Below are 14,511 nucleotides of genomic sequence, written 5' to 3'. Positions count from 1 at the left end.
ATTTTCCGCATCCTGCAGCTGTATTTCTTGAGTGTGTACACAGCCCTGTGCGTCACATAAGCTAAATGATTATTTTTAACGTTTTTTAATACTAGCGTGAAAAAAACATTATCAGTCGGTGGAATTAAAGTACTACTTGTCAAATACACTGCAGAGATGTTTAGGCCATTAGCTGCCAGAAGGTTTTCTGAGACAGAAAGGGAGAAAAGGAATTCAAATGTCTGGTAATAAACGGTAACTCATGGCAAACAGCAAGAACAAGTTAAAGAGAATAAATCTGCAAGCACCTCAGATACAAATGAATTCAGAATAACACTCGATAGAAGGAGACCTGTGAGGCTGGGCTGAAAATCAGGAAGGAATTGTACCACAAATGGAAATAAGGTGGCATTTCTGAAGACAAGTATAAACAAACAGATCAAGCATGGAGTGACAGAAGCTGCAAAGCTAAGGCACAAAACGAATTACAGCTAGCAGGGGGACACAAAAGGCAATAAGAAAAGATGTTAGAAATGCTGTCGATATTGGAGAAAGAGAAAGGAAAATGAAAGTCTGTTATTTAAACTAGAAAATGAGCAAATAAAAGCTCATCCAGAGAAGCCAGAAAAGTTGTGTCCTTTTTGTCTTCACTAAAAAAAAATAAATTGCAACAAGATACATAACACCATTAAAATGAACTAGTAGGAATATGGGTGAAATGAGACAAAAACCGCTTAAAGAATATTTGGATATCTCAAATGTGCTCAAATCATTAGAGCCTGATGAAGTTCACCTTCAAATGCTGAATGCAGTATTGAACTACTTCCCTTGTGATAGGCAGAAGCAGGACAAGCATCACCACTGCCTTCAAAAAGGCGGGTTAGGACAACCCAGGCTTGCTCCATAGCCAGAGAGATACTTTATCGGATAATCCCTTCTAAACACCAAAAGGAGAATAAGGATTACAAACAACCATTTTGGATTGGAAGAAATGCTCTCGAGCCAGACTGTATTATTCTTTGGTGACAGGGTAAGTGGTGTAACTGCTAGAGCAGCTGTGGATGTGATGTATCCTACCTCTAGCATCTCTAATGCCTCACAAGGAAAAGAGGGTCCATATGAAATACCCATATAGTGGGCAACTGCGAAATGCCTCTCAGAGTAGCTATCAATGATTTTCCATCAGATTAGGAGGCTATGAAACATGCAGGTCCTCAGCTTTTCCATGAGCAAAGAGAACATCAGCACAGCCAGTGTGCTGCTCATGTTTGTGTCTGAAACCAGGATGGAGCGAGCCTAGAGAAGAACAGGGTATGAACTCAAAATGATGTTGCTAAATGGGAGAAACCACTTTGTGGGTCTGGAATGAAAAAGATTAAATTCAGGGAAGAAGACTACCAAATGCTACCCTTACCCATTGACAGGAAAAGCAGCCACAGAGACCAACTATTCTCCATTTTTGTTGAGGGTAAGATGAGAAAAACAACTGACTTTATTTTCAGTAAAAAAGATTTGGGGCTGCTTTTGGCCAAATTCCCTTTCTGCAAGGACAGGTGAGCAGTGGAACAGAGACGGTGTGGCTGGGGCTGCAGGATTCAGGCAATCCCTAATGCCTGTGATGTAAGAACGTATTAGGGACTGGCTAAATATCGAGTCCTGTCCCAGAGAAGGCAGGTGGATGAGGCGCCCTCCTGAATTTCTATGAAAATCATGTGCTAAACAACTTCAACTGGTAAGCACGAAAGCAAGGACTGCTTTCTGTAAAATTTCCTCTTTTCTGAGTTATCCTTTATGCAAGTGGGGAATCTGCAGGATGATTCATGCTTAAATGTAATACTCAGCTACCAGATGCTTTGCATAGCCAGAAGTTCCCACGAATACATTTTTCTATGACTTTCACTTCATCATTTAATTTTTTCTGGTTTCCAAATCCACAGGAAGACAATCTGCATTTTCCCTTTGCATTTACAATCCTCAGATTCTCACTGCTTCCTGCTGCAGTACTGTGCATGTTAATCTGTTTATACTCAACTGATCTCTTCATTTTTATCTGCATTCATCTTGTGGTACAATCCCTTCTTGATTTTCAGCTCAGCCCCACTGGTCTCTTAATAATGAGTCTTATTTTGAATTCATATACACTGGCCATATTTTTATAGCCCTTTTACCATATCTGTGTTTCTCTCCTCTTTCTCTCTTTCCAAGGTCAGGTTATAAGAAGCTAGGTGAATCTGTGCCAGCAACACTTTGGGCTTAATGACCTGGCCCTGGATGGATGAGATAACCTCTCCAGGTCTCTTCTGGCTTATTTTCTCCAATTCTTTGATTACAGGAAAGAGCATGGCTTAACTGATTTATACTGATCAAGACTGGTTTCCATTGCCTGCAGACCTCTCTCAAACTTCAAAGTAATTTAAGAAAATTATGTATCAAATCACTTGAACAACAAGGAAAATATGCCAGAATTCTTCAGACCTGCATCTCTGCTCTATTCACGAGCCCTTGCAGACACAGAATTGTAAAGGTATTTAGATTAATATCACTAACAATATCAAGTACCGAATCTGTATTTAAGAGCCTGTCATCTGGTCACTAGTCAACCTGTAACAATCAGAGAAACTTCTCGTCCCCTCCTGGCGCCTTTTTGCCTTCAGCTTCTTGTATGATTAGCAAGAAGAAATCTTTAAAAAATTCTCTCACCATCTTGGGCTTCCTTTGCAGCCTGCAGCATGCCTTCCCCCTCTGCCATGCCTGCTGCTTTCTGTGCATTGAATGACGCCAGGTCTGTTGCACCTGAAGATGAACCTTGTTGAGCAATCCTGGCTTGCTCTCACCCTGTTGTTAATGTTTCACTTCACAACAGCAGTCCTTTGGTCACCAATAAAATAGTTAAACTTTCGTTTATTTTTGATCTTGAAGTAAAACTAAGTCATTTCTGCTCAGCTCCCAGATGTCATAGGGAATCTGCCTTTCTCCTTGAATACAGCTTATAACTAAGGCTGTATGGCATCTTTCAAGGATGTTCATGATCAATCACTTTGTGCTGCAGCTACAGTATCTTTCATTAAAATTACTACTTCTCGATGAGAACAGGGACTGGACCTGTGACTCGACAGGATTTACAGCTGGCCATAAATCCAAACTTTTGACACTGTACACCAGCTACAGAGCTGTCCTTAGCTTATACACGTCTTTTAGTACTTAAGGTTGTGAGAAGACACAGGGTTTCATCACCTTTTGACAGACTGACTTCAGTTCCCAGTTCTTCATGTGTCACACAGGATTGCAGACATAACATCGACATGCCATCCTCCCAGACCCTTTTTCACCTTAAAGCCATGAGCTTCCTGAAGGAGGATCAACATTTTTTCTACCACACTTCTGCTGTTTATTTCTTTCTGCTTTCTCCCCATAACCTCCTCTAAACTGCTGTGACTTCCTTTCAGAGAGGCTCTCCTCTGCAGTGGAAAACCCCAGATATTTTCTGCAGATACAGAAATGGCTCACAGTGAAATTCTGTATGTTCAGCAGTAGAGCAAAATGGGGTCTCCATTATCACACATCATGCCCCTGAAGCCACCTGCATCCTTCTCCTCTTCGTTGCACTGAAATCCCAGTCCCACCTGCTTCATGGCCCCATGTCTCTCACACACAAAATACCTCAAGGCTCAACACACAAAATACAGTCAAGACTACAAAGAGATATGTAGTTCCTAATGAACTCTGCTATTAGCTGAACAAAAGTTGACCCAGTGGAACTGGGCAGGAGGACTAGAAAGATGCACTAGGGAAACACTGAGAGACATCCAAACTTTACAGTGAAGAGAAACATGCAGCAATAGCTACTTATATGTGCAACAGCAAGCAGCCTAAGCCGATCGCAGATCAAATTTCAAAATGAAATGAGGAATAAAATCCTACAGGTGTTGAGTCATTTGATAGAGCAACAAGGGATGCACAGGCTGAAGTGAAAGGAAGAAGAACAGCACAAACAACTCATAAAAAGATGATGGTAAATTGTAAACGGCTTGTGAAAGGAAGACCAAAGCAAAACTTTAATTATGGCTACAAAAGAGCGGGCTATTCACACAAGATATATTAAAGTAAAGATAGATGGTAAGAAGGATTTAAATCCAGAATGTAGGATGTATGGCCAGGATCCAGGGAGTGTTAGTCATATTTTAAGAAGATGTACCATAGATAAGTACAAAGCACAGCATGGCAAAGCTAGCAGTATGAGACTCTGGGCAAGCACTGTGAAAAACAAGCAGAAAAGAAGTATGAGCACTACAGGCCAGACAATGCAATAGAGAAGAAAAGCTGGAGGGAGAATAGTTTTGGGGAAGAATAAAAAGCTTTACTTGGTAATGCTTGTGACTTCTGTTAGAAGATTGGGGGGGGGGGGGGGGAACACAGCAGGAAAGGGCTTTTCTTTCTGAACAACTTTTTAAAAGACTGTCATAGCATGGAAAAATTAGGATTTTTCTCTTCATTGGAGGGAATGTCCAAGCAAAACACAGGAAAAGATAGTGCTGATCAGCTGAAGCAGGAAATGAAGAAAACCCAGCACAAACAAAACACAACCACACATTTAAATTACTGTCTAGGCTCTCAAGATGTGAGTATCACAAAACCAACGCAAAAAATTGGAAGTTGGCGCCAGAGTAAGACTTGTGCTCTTTCAGAACAGACCACTGATTAACAGTAAGCAAATACCAAGGAATCTGTATTTTGCATAGAAAATCAGGAATAATTTAACTATTTAGGCTGTCAGTAAGAAGACAGGCTAAGTGACCTCTTGAATTCCTTTCCAGCTATTTTCCCCTCCAGTTCTAAGTTGTACTTGATGCTGTGGGATAAGGTACCATGCCAGAACTCAGAGCTGACTGCTAGCACAGATTTTAGTAAGTTCAAGACATAGAGAAAATGGACATCCAGGTACCCCAGGCAATCTGGACCCATGGGAACATGTCCGGTCCCTGGGATATTTCTATGTTCTGCCCTTCCTTCTTGGCCTTTGTTTTCCCATTACAGTGATTTAAAGCATTTTAGGAATGTTGTCCGCTTCTTAGAGACAGTCCCTAGTTAATACAATAGATAGTTTTACTGTTCACAAAGGTATATAAAGTCAGCAACAGAGACAGTGCTCTGAAAAAAGCAAATCAAGAAAAGGAGAGCCAAGATAGGTGTAAAAGGGAACATGAGCTCAGTTTCTAACACACTAGTCAGTGCTGTTTGATTTGCGAGGGTGTAAATGATCAATTCCGAATGTCTTTTTTATGGCCCTAACAAACTAGGTGTGCTAGCCCCTCACACACCCAACACCACAGCTGTCTGTCTGAGGCATAACTCAGGCTCTCTGTCCAAAACCTCCAAACAGGGAGAGCATGGAAACATTAAAAACTGAAGATTTACCCTGTCCACTTGCCTGGGGCTGAGGCTGGCTTGTCTCCTTCATGGAGTGAGAAGGTGGGAGGTCCCTGCAGCTGGAAGAAAGATGGATGTGGTATGGCAGGACTTTGGAAAAGCACTTGAGGACTGTTTGGTGTCCCAAGAACGTTTTCTTCCTGGTGGTATCAGAAGCAGGATCTTACATAGTGCCTTTCAGCAGCAGGTCTCGGGGCATTTCACTGAGCAGATATCAGTATCTCCATTTCAGAGATGAGCAAAAGAGGGAAAAAACCATCCTGACGAAGGCAGACTCCGCTGAAACCTCTTGCATGCCAGCCCAGCAGTCTATCCATTAAGCTGCCCTGCCAGTAGTATTATCACAGCAAAGAAAAAACCAGCTACTGATTTATTCTGACACAGGCTCTGAGGGATAGCTCAGCTACTGAAGACGTCGCAGCTTGCAGCAGCCTTGGGTCTGGAGGAATGATGAGACAGTTGCATCCAGTGTCTCAGTCGTCCCTTGGGTGCATTGCCCTCCTCTCCATGCTCACTTCCAGCCTGTGGGACAGACACTGCCTTGGGAATTTCCCTATTTGCACTGACCCTTCAGCTGGCCAGTAGCTCCTCTCTGGTGGTAAGTCCCACACCCTCTCCCACCCAGCCCCGGAGTAGAAAGCTGCTTTTACTCACTACTAGCCTCTCCTTCAGCGAGTGGCAGCTGGTAATGAGAAAGCAGGAATCCTCTAACTACTCTATTCGTCACAGCCAGCTCACAGGGATGCCCGGCACCGGGGGTCTATTGCGCAGTGAAGGAGAGGGCACAGCTACAGGATGTGGCAGCAGGACCCCCGGGTTCAGTTCTGACTACGCTACTTGTCAAGCACCTTGAGCACATATTTCAAGTTTCCTAACCTTAACTCCACTGGCCATAAAATGAGAGTCAAGCAGCACTAATCTCCTGTACATCTGGGGCAAATGCTTTCATTCATTAATCCGGCTACAGGACTAGGAGAATCTCAGAGAAGGCATTAATTTCAGCTTTTTCGATTTTTTTCCATGCACCCACAGTAAACAGCCTGATTGTTTTATTCTTTGCAAGCTTCTCTGTGTCAGGAGACATAATGGACTGCACAAGTTCAAATCTTTTCCACCATAGAGAGTGTATTCTCACCATATCCCAGCACACAGCTGATTTTTTGACAACAGTTTAAGTTAGATTGCAGTTGTGTAATCGGTATTTCATCAGGGCAAGCTGCCAGGGACAGAGAACATGTAAATCCCCAAAATACCTCTGTTCTGATAAAAAACCCCGCAGATCTAATCCAGAGAGATCTCAGCTCTCTGACAGTGACCTCTCCCAGATGCAAGCACAGACAGATATGATATGACCTTCTGCATTCTAGGGACTGTCATTTCCACTGAGATGTTAATCAGATCCTCCCTGTGACCAGCTCTCTCCACTGCCACACCAAGGGCCAGGCGGATCAGGGACTCATCCAAGATTCATTAACTGTGGTTCTCTGCATTTTCATAACGAGCTTGCAGTGCCATCCATTCTTTTCAGCCTCCCCCCGCAGCGACCATGGGGATCAATTTGTTAATATGGTGAGCGTGAGTACCTCTCACCAGCTCCAGCAGGAAGTGCAGTCACGTGGGTTTTCCCTGCATCAGGTCCCAGAGGGACTGGCACAAAATTAGAGACCGGTTTTGCTTTTTTTTTTTAAACGTTGATCTAAACATACAGCTTTTGGGTCTCCAGGGACCCTGACGCTTTGTAGCACAATTCATTTTGTCCTGGCCATCCTGTGCCCAGGGCAGCCTGCTCTCCACTGGCACTGGTGGCAAGTCCCCTCTGAGTTTGGTGGGGAAAAAGGTTACACTCGTATAGGAGGAAAAATTCATCTGTGCCTCTTTCTCCTTAGGCTAATTCCCCCAAAGAGGTCCACTTTTCCTAGGAGCTGAGTGGCATCTGATCTACCTGATATCAGCGGAACAAGGGGTGCTCAGCCTTTCCCAGATGCCACCCACCCAGCACACGTTAACTTCCCTCTGCTCAACATGCCTTTCTCCCAGAAATAACCTCTCCTGTCTCGGTAGCTTAACTGAAGTGCATCTTCTGGCTATGACTGAATACTGTATCAGGCACTTGCTCTAACCCTCCTCTTCTATCCCCAGCCTGTCTCCCTCCTGGGATCTTGCATGGGGTTGTGCCCATCACACAACAGCCGAGTCCTGCATCACATACCTGCAAACACTCTACATGCTTCATTTGTGCAAACAGCAACCCTGAACACAGAAATGTTTTTCCCATGGGCACACATAAACCACCTCTGGTGTCTTCCAGTTTGTGGCCACCCAGAAGCTACAGAGCAGTGCTGAACATGTAGGGCAGCTGCCCAAGCAGCAGGCAATGATGTATGTTGCTCTTATTGCACCTATAGGCCACCAGAGCCTTGCTGGCTTCACCAGGAGCAGAGTCAGCCCATGCATTTTGAGTGACTGCAGACACAGGCTCAGAGCATGAGTCCTACGCAACAGCAGGAGGTTTAATGAAGTCAGATTAAGGCACATTCACTCTTCAGGTTACTACACTCACCTCCAGCCCTTCTGCTTTCCTAATCTATTTCTAATCAGTTCCTCGTACACTATAAGGATACAAACCCTCTGCAGACTTCCTGGTGGTGAGCTATCAGCTATTGATCTGGTCCTTCTTCACATTTATTACTCACCGGCAGCCAATCCCATCTGTATCTGAGCAAAGCAAAACATCCAGACCTAGCAGAGGTTTCACTAGTGCCAGCACTTGCTCTCTTAAACCTGTTTCTCTGGAGAGCACATCTGCCTGGCAAACGAGGAAAAGCTCATCAGCTGCAATAGCAAGATGGGTATGGTACACATGCATTGTGACATAGCACAGGCACGTGCCAGCTACAGTAAGAGTTGATAGATGATGAAGATGTGCCCATTCAGATCAGTTAATATATCCACTGCAGTCTCATCTGTGGTGCATGACAAGGGGAGATGGCATTTCCACCCAGGTGATGAGCAGCGGTGCTGGGGATAGGCTGGTGTAGACTTTCCACCACCCCTTCCATCTCCTGTGCCCACAGCTGGCATGTCTTTGCTTGTTTGGCATTCAGCCTTTAGATGTCTCAAAGTGCTCCTGTATAGCCCTTAGTATACAGAGGAGAGCACACTGGTACTCACTGACAGAGAACTCCATTAGTGCCAACATTTATTAGCTTTAATAAATCCATGCCAAAAATTGCAATCACCTTTTCCATGACCCCCAGCTATGCCTAGGCTACATGGGAAGATCTAGCCATGCCAGTCCTTTCAGATGCAGAGGGCCACTCGAGAGGTATATATTCAATTGATTTCAAAGAACCTTTGAGAGCTCAGCAACTTGCAAGAGATTTGTTTATAGAAATAATCACTTTCAGAAGCAAAGTGTACATGGCACTTTTTCTCCATCTCCCATTCAGTTTCACCTCTAACAATAAATCACTAAAGAGACTCAACATGGAATGCCTTAGCGTTGTACTCATCTAGAAATATTTCTCTGCTGTATAAACTCAGATTAATATTCATTCTCTCCAAGATAAAGACAGCTAGAAATAATTTGAGGGAATAAAACCAGTTTTCAGCATTCCTGACAGTTCCCATTGTTAACAAACAGACAATCTTATAAAGGTAGAGTCAGAGGAATAATTCCTCTCTTATACTAGATCTGATTGACTAGACATGACAGATGGTGTTTTTATTACTTTCCGTCTTTATGCCATTCTAAAAGAGGCCTCATCTAATGCAGCCCAGGGTGTGTTTTGAGTCTTAACCTCTCAGATAAGCAAACCCTGTTTCATCAGGTTAATGGATCCTTACTTGATTCAGGAAGGCAATTTTCCTTAAAGTTATTCTAATCAAGTACTCAGAGCCCAAATTGTCCTGGCTGATTGACTGCCAGCAACGGGTAAATCTTTCTACTAAGGACCATATTTATTTTCAAAGAGGGAAAACAAGTTGTTATTATTATTATTACTGAACCAATTCTATCCTGTATTCAGCGACTTCTCAAATACTGGCTTTTACTGCAGTCACAGAATTAAACATAAAAGTAAAGTTAATGCAGCCACCTTCTCAGTAGTTTTATTAAATAACAGGCAGGAAAGGAAAATTAGAGGGAGAGATGGCCTGCTGTCTATTGATACCCCCTCAGTTAACTGCCCCTATGGTAACAGAGTCTGACCCTAACCAGCACAGAGACCCCTTCAAACACAGGCTCACTCCAACCTGTCTTCCTGCATCAGCCTCCAAATTGAGGGCTGTCAGTTCAAGTAACTTTGCTACCAGGCAGGGAAGAAGTGACAGAGGACTATCCACCTTCTAAAAGAAAAGCTCTGAAGGGAATCCAGTGCTTTGAGGATGCTCCCTGCAAGTCCCATCTCCAGCATGGCATATGGCTCCACAAGCCCAGTTTGGTGCTACAGCCGCTCAGGAGCACAGTGACAGCCCATACGGAGATAGGGATCATACTGCCCTGCTGCCTTGGCTCTCGGTTGACTCAAGTCACTCCAGGCAGAAACCCTGCCAGCTGTGGGCTGTCCAGACCGCTTGAAGAAGCAGATGGGAGGTCCAACCTCTCCTACTCTCTTCCACCTACTGCAAGACTGGTCTGGCAATTGGGCCAATGTAAGGACAAGGAGAAAAAGCAACCATCCCAAGGTTGTGCAGAAAACTAGCTACAGAAACAAGAACCGGGCCCACAACTCCACAACCGAATGATCATTCAGTCAGTGCTTTTACTTCTCAACACACATATTATCTTTTCACACAGCCTCGCAAGCAGGATTGTTAGCCCTGATGTCCCATCGGACATTAGATACTGGATTTCCACCTCCAGAAAATGTGACCCCCAGGAGCCTCAGCTGGAGTTTGCAAGGCAAGCAAAGTAAGCTACTTAACACAAAAAAAAAATTTCTTTGCCATTTTCTGAGCAGCTGAGCTGTTGTCCTAACAGCTCTGCTGAAGTTATTGATGCCTCAGATGAAACAATCATTCTCAATGATTTTTATCTACCAGCCACCAGATTTTTAGGGTTTAGTCAGGCAGATTATTACATTGTAATATCAAGGCAGGCATCTTTAAAATGGTGATTATTCTGCAGGAATGATAAAGATGCTGGAGAATCCATTAACTCTTTCATTTCTCAGAGGGACTACAAGGCAAGGAGAGGTTGTCAAGCTGTGATACAAGGGGAACTTAGAAACCTATATTCTCTCCCTCTTTATCATACAAACCAGTCCTTCAAACATGCTCCAGTTGTGCTCATAAGCCAAAAAACCTACCAAAGACCTCTGAACTCCCTGTCTACTGAGAACTCACAGTATTTGCATTCAAGGGCAGCATCCATTGAGGGCAGCATAGCAAATACAACCAGGAGGGCAACAGGATAATTAGAAGCAGCTAGAGAGCAAGCAGCTCTTATGCATGTTGCAATCACACTACAACAGCACTGTTGTGCTCCTGAGAAACGACTACTAACCCCTATACCATAAGGCCGATGACTTCACCCTTGAGGAGCCTTCAGCAAACTCCAACCACCACAGTAACACTGCCCAGACAGACTAGTGGGACATGCTGCCTTTTAAACTGCCTTTTACCATCACCACCGAAGTACAGCTCAGCTGGGTCCACAGATGTATCTCATTAATTATCCCATAATTACTTGGTGAAGACCCAAACCTCATGAACTCACACTCTTCCTTATCTCAAATTGAGTTCTTCCCATGCTTGATTCTGTAGATATTTTTATCCTCTCTTTTTGAAATGCCCTTAAGATACAGAGGGGTATGAAAGGTTTTATCTGTGGCTCAAAGCAGTGGCTGCAACTTTATGCTTAGCTTAGACTGAGGCTGGGATTTGGGTGCACAGGAGGAACCCAGGGACAGGGGAGGGCAGCGGTGGGGGAGCATTTCAAAGAAAGGTAGGGGACAGCCTCACAAGATTTCCACCATTATGAAATCTCACAAGATCAGTCATTCTTACCATGTTGGAGAACTCATTTTGAGGCAAAAGCTTCTGACAGAATTTGATTTTTTAAGACTTCTAGCCTCCTCTGGACAGGAGAGGGGACACAGTCTGCTCCAGGCTTGGATGCCAGGTGAAAAGGGTGTGTTTGAATCAGAGGCTCCCAAACCAAAGTCAGAAAGTATGGCTGGGCTCAGGCTCAAGGATTAAAAGTTCCCAAGCTTTCTCAAATGTCTCAGGTCCTCTCATGTAGCCTGTCACATTTAAAACATACAGCATGCTTCGGGAGAGGCAGCCTTTTAAAATGGTGCTCTCCTCGAATATCATTATGGGGTTGACTGCAGACACCTTTGAGCTCAGAGCAAGCACCACTGGAAATTGTTCAGACAGGGGATCAACAGAAGGGCATAACTTAAAAAACATGTTACTTGTGGAGACAACCTCCAGGGACAGCTCTGAAACTGTCCCCACATTTAAACAATCCCAGAAGTAGGCATCCATCCCTGTTAATTACTGCTGGGAAACAAGGCATCAGAGCAGCAGGAGGAAAAGATGAACTTGATTCTTACTAGTGTCATCTGCTACACCAGTTTTTTTAAATGAGCAGTGTACAGTGGAGAGAACTTGTCCCTGGGCCTGATGCAAACCCCGATAAATTAGGTGAATGGACCATAAGCAAAATTCACCCCCATCCAGTTTCCAGTGTCTGGGAATAGCTGACTCCAGCTGCTTTGGAGAGAACAGCAAAGAGGCTCCACAGCTATCGGATAAGCTGCCCCAGTAGGTTTCTCATTGCCTTTATTGAGTGTTGGGTCAGACCCCATGCACAGGAGTGTCTATGATCAATGAACCCATGATTTGCTAGTTCTGCCCAAGGGCTTATTCACAGTTAATCCAAACCAACTTGATTCATGAAACTGGCTGGAAATCTCATCAGAACAGGCTTTGCAGAGAGATTTCTGGCACTTTTGCTTCCAGCACTGGCTGAAAATAGAGCAAAAAGAGACTCCAGCCTCCTCGGAGTTATTTTGTCAGATCTGGGGATGGGTGATTAATTCACAAAAAATAATAGTAGCTGGTTCATTTTCTGCCTTTTGCTTCCCCCTTCCCTCCCCATGAACAGAGCTGTTCTTTTCTTAGGGTTGGTTTTTTTTTTCAGAACTATTTGTCAAGTAGTTTCTGCAAACAATTTCAGGTACTTCAACAACATTAGTGATCTGCAATATAAGTAGGCACAACGGGACTCATCGGTTACATGGTACAATTCAGAATTTTTCACCTGGATGAGCATACATCTTAGAAACAGGTTGTCAGTGCAGATTTGCGCAACTCCCATTCTGAAGCTCTTTCATGGATATTTTGGACTATTGCCTCAAAACAGCCCACTCCCGCAAACATTCCTCACACGATGTCTGTCTGCTTGAGCACTCCCATCCAGGGAATGCGGAAAGAACAGGAACACAATCAAAGCACGTTACTTACGGAAATATCTCCAGCAAGTCCCAAAGAAACGTGTCTGTGCAGTGTCCCCAGATGGAGGGATTTCCATGGAGGAAGCAGTGAAGTGTTCCAATATAAAAAAAGAGCACTATGAACTGTTTAAACTTCAGGATGCATCCGAGATGAATGTAGGAATTAATATAAGGTTATTTCTTCTTGTACCCACAGCAGCACTTGCATACCATGGTGATGCGCAGAGAAGATATGGCAAAAAAAGCTCTTGGCCTCACAGTTAACATTGTTCTGTTTGTTGTCCCTGAAGGCTTTCAGTTAATCTTCATCTGTGGGTTTGGCCAGAGAAATGCAGTGGTGAACCTCCCTTCTCTGATTTCTGTATGCAAACTTAAGGCTTCTTGAGGATTCATTAACTCTTTAATTCGTTATTCATGTATTTCAGGGGAGTCTTTTGTATTTTCTGTACTTCTGTATTTTTCCTTTGTAAGTGCAGAGTTACTGGTGGGGTCTTCTTCCGACTTACACATGTCCCAGAGCAGGGCTCCTGTAGAAACAGCTGGTCCTACAGGGAGGATAGACAGCTAAAACAGGAATCATGTTGGAGCTAGTTTGGCGAGACCCGGTCTCTCTCAGCCCTTGAGCTTCCTCCTTTTTTCATTCCCTGTTGGGGAATGGAAAGCAACTCAAAGGATTTGGCTGTATCAAGCCAATTTACCAAAAGTGATCAGCAACTAGAATCGATGTCATATGTTTTCAAGAGTTCATATTCAGCTTAATGCCTAAAATTAGATTTAGGCTTTGGTAAACAGCAAGCAGGAGGGAAACCTGCTGTACTGACTACTCAGCTTCTCCAAAAAGCCAGTCCTCCTGTGAGTGCTGTAAACTTTTCAGGTGCCCCCATTTTCTATACATGCAAGAATCGCTTTGCCAATCAAACGCAGCTTGCAGTGAAGTAGGAGCACGCAAGGCAGGTAGGGCTGTATCCCTAAGGCAAAATAACCTGGGTTCTTTAATCGCCCAAAAGAGAAAAGAAGTTTTCACTTTCTTCAGCCTTGCCCTCATAATCCACTGTAAAACTGAAATTTGCTGCTCCCGAGAGTTGGTATGCTGCAGAAGGACAGAGCCCAGTACAGGTGGCCGGCTGGCCATCCACCCAGGCACCCTGTACCCCCATCTCCACAGCACCCAAGCATTTCAAAGGCACCAGCAGCTCCCTGCCAGTTCAGGCACAAGGCTCCAGAGAATGCAATTATTTCAGCCCAAATGCTCAGGTTGCTAAACCACCTGCAGCATGTTAGTTGTTAAATAAGGCTGATTGATGAGCAGTGTACTGATCATTTTAGAGGAGATAAATCAAACATGCAAGATGCTTGTGACAGAATAATTCAGAGGACATGGTAAGTTGTCATTGGATCCCTTGAGATTAAGAGCCTGATTCTCCTGTCACCTATTTTGGTGAGAAGCAGGAGGAACTGCCTTGTCTGTGGAGCTAAACCTGTAGTAAAATGGTTTGATAGGAAGAATCTCCTCCTTGGGTGTTGGCAGGACCACACTTGAGTGAGGACATCTGGGTCCCCAGACCTCAGTACAGTCTGGCTGCTAAGGGAACCCAGACCATTTCCACAGCAAGGACCCTGCAAACCCTTGCGGTCTGGGGGC

The 14,511-nt window shown here is 44.1% G+C and overlaps 1 protein-coding gene across 8 annotated transcripts in view; it reads right to left on the bottom strand.

Moving 5' to 3' along the window:
- Window positions 1-13,061, bottom strand: part of SLC15A2 (solute carrier family 15 member 2) — a 62,258-nt gene extending 49,197 nt beyond the window's left edge. For 2 of the 8 annotated variants that reach the window (XM_030017496.2, XM_030017491.2), the window contains exons 1-2: window positions 3,214-3,302; window positions 2,680-2,772 (exon numbers count right to left, since the gene is read on the bottom strand). In XM_030017496.2, coding sequence (XP_029873356.1) covers window positions 2,680-2,772; window positions 3,214-3,283 — 163 coding nt within the window. In that variant the 5' untranslated portion in view covers window positions 3,284-3,302. The other 6 variants (XM_030017498.2, XM_030017492.2, XM_030017495.2 and 3 more) reach the window with 6 other exon arrangements.
- Window positions 13,062-14,511: the final 1,450 nt, after the last annotated feature.

This window comes from Aquila chrysaetos, chromosome 6 (genome assembly GCF_900496995.4).
Source record: "Aquila chrysaetos chrysaetos chromosome 6, bAquChr1.4, whole genome shotgun sequence".
Taxonomy (NCBI): Eukaryota; Metazoa; Chordata; class Aves; order Accipitriformes; family Accipitridae; genus Aquila; species Aquila chrysaetos.
This window is presented reverse-complemented; position numbering and strand designations above follow the sequence as displayed.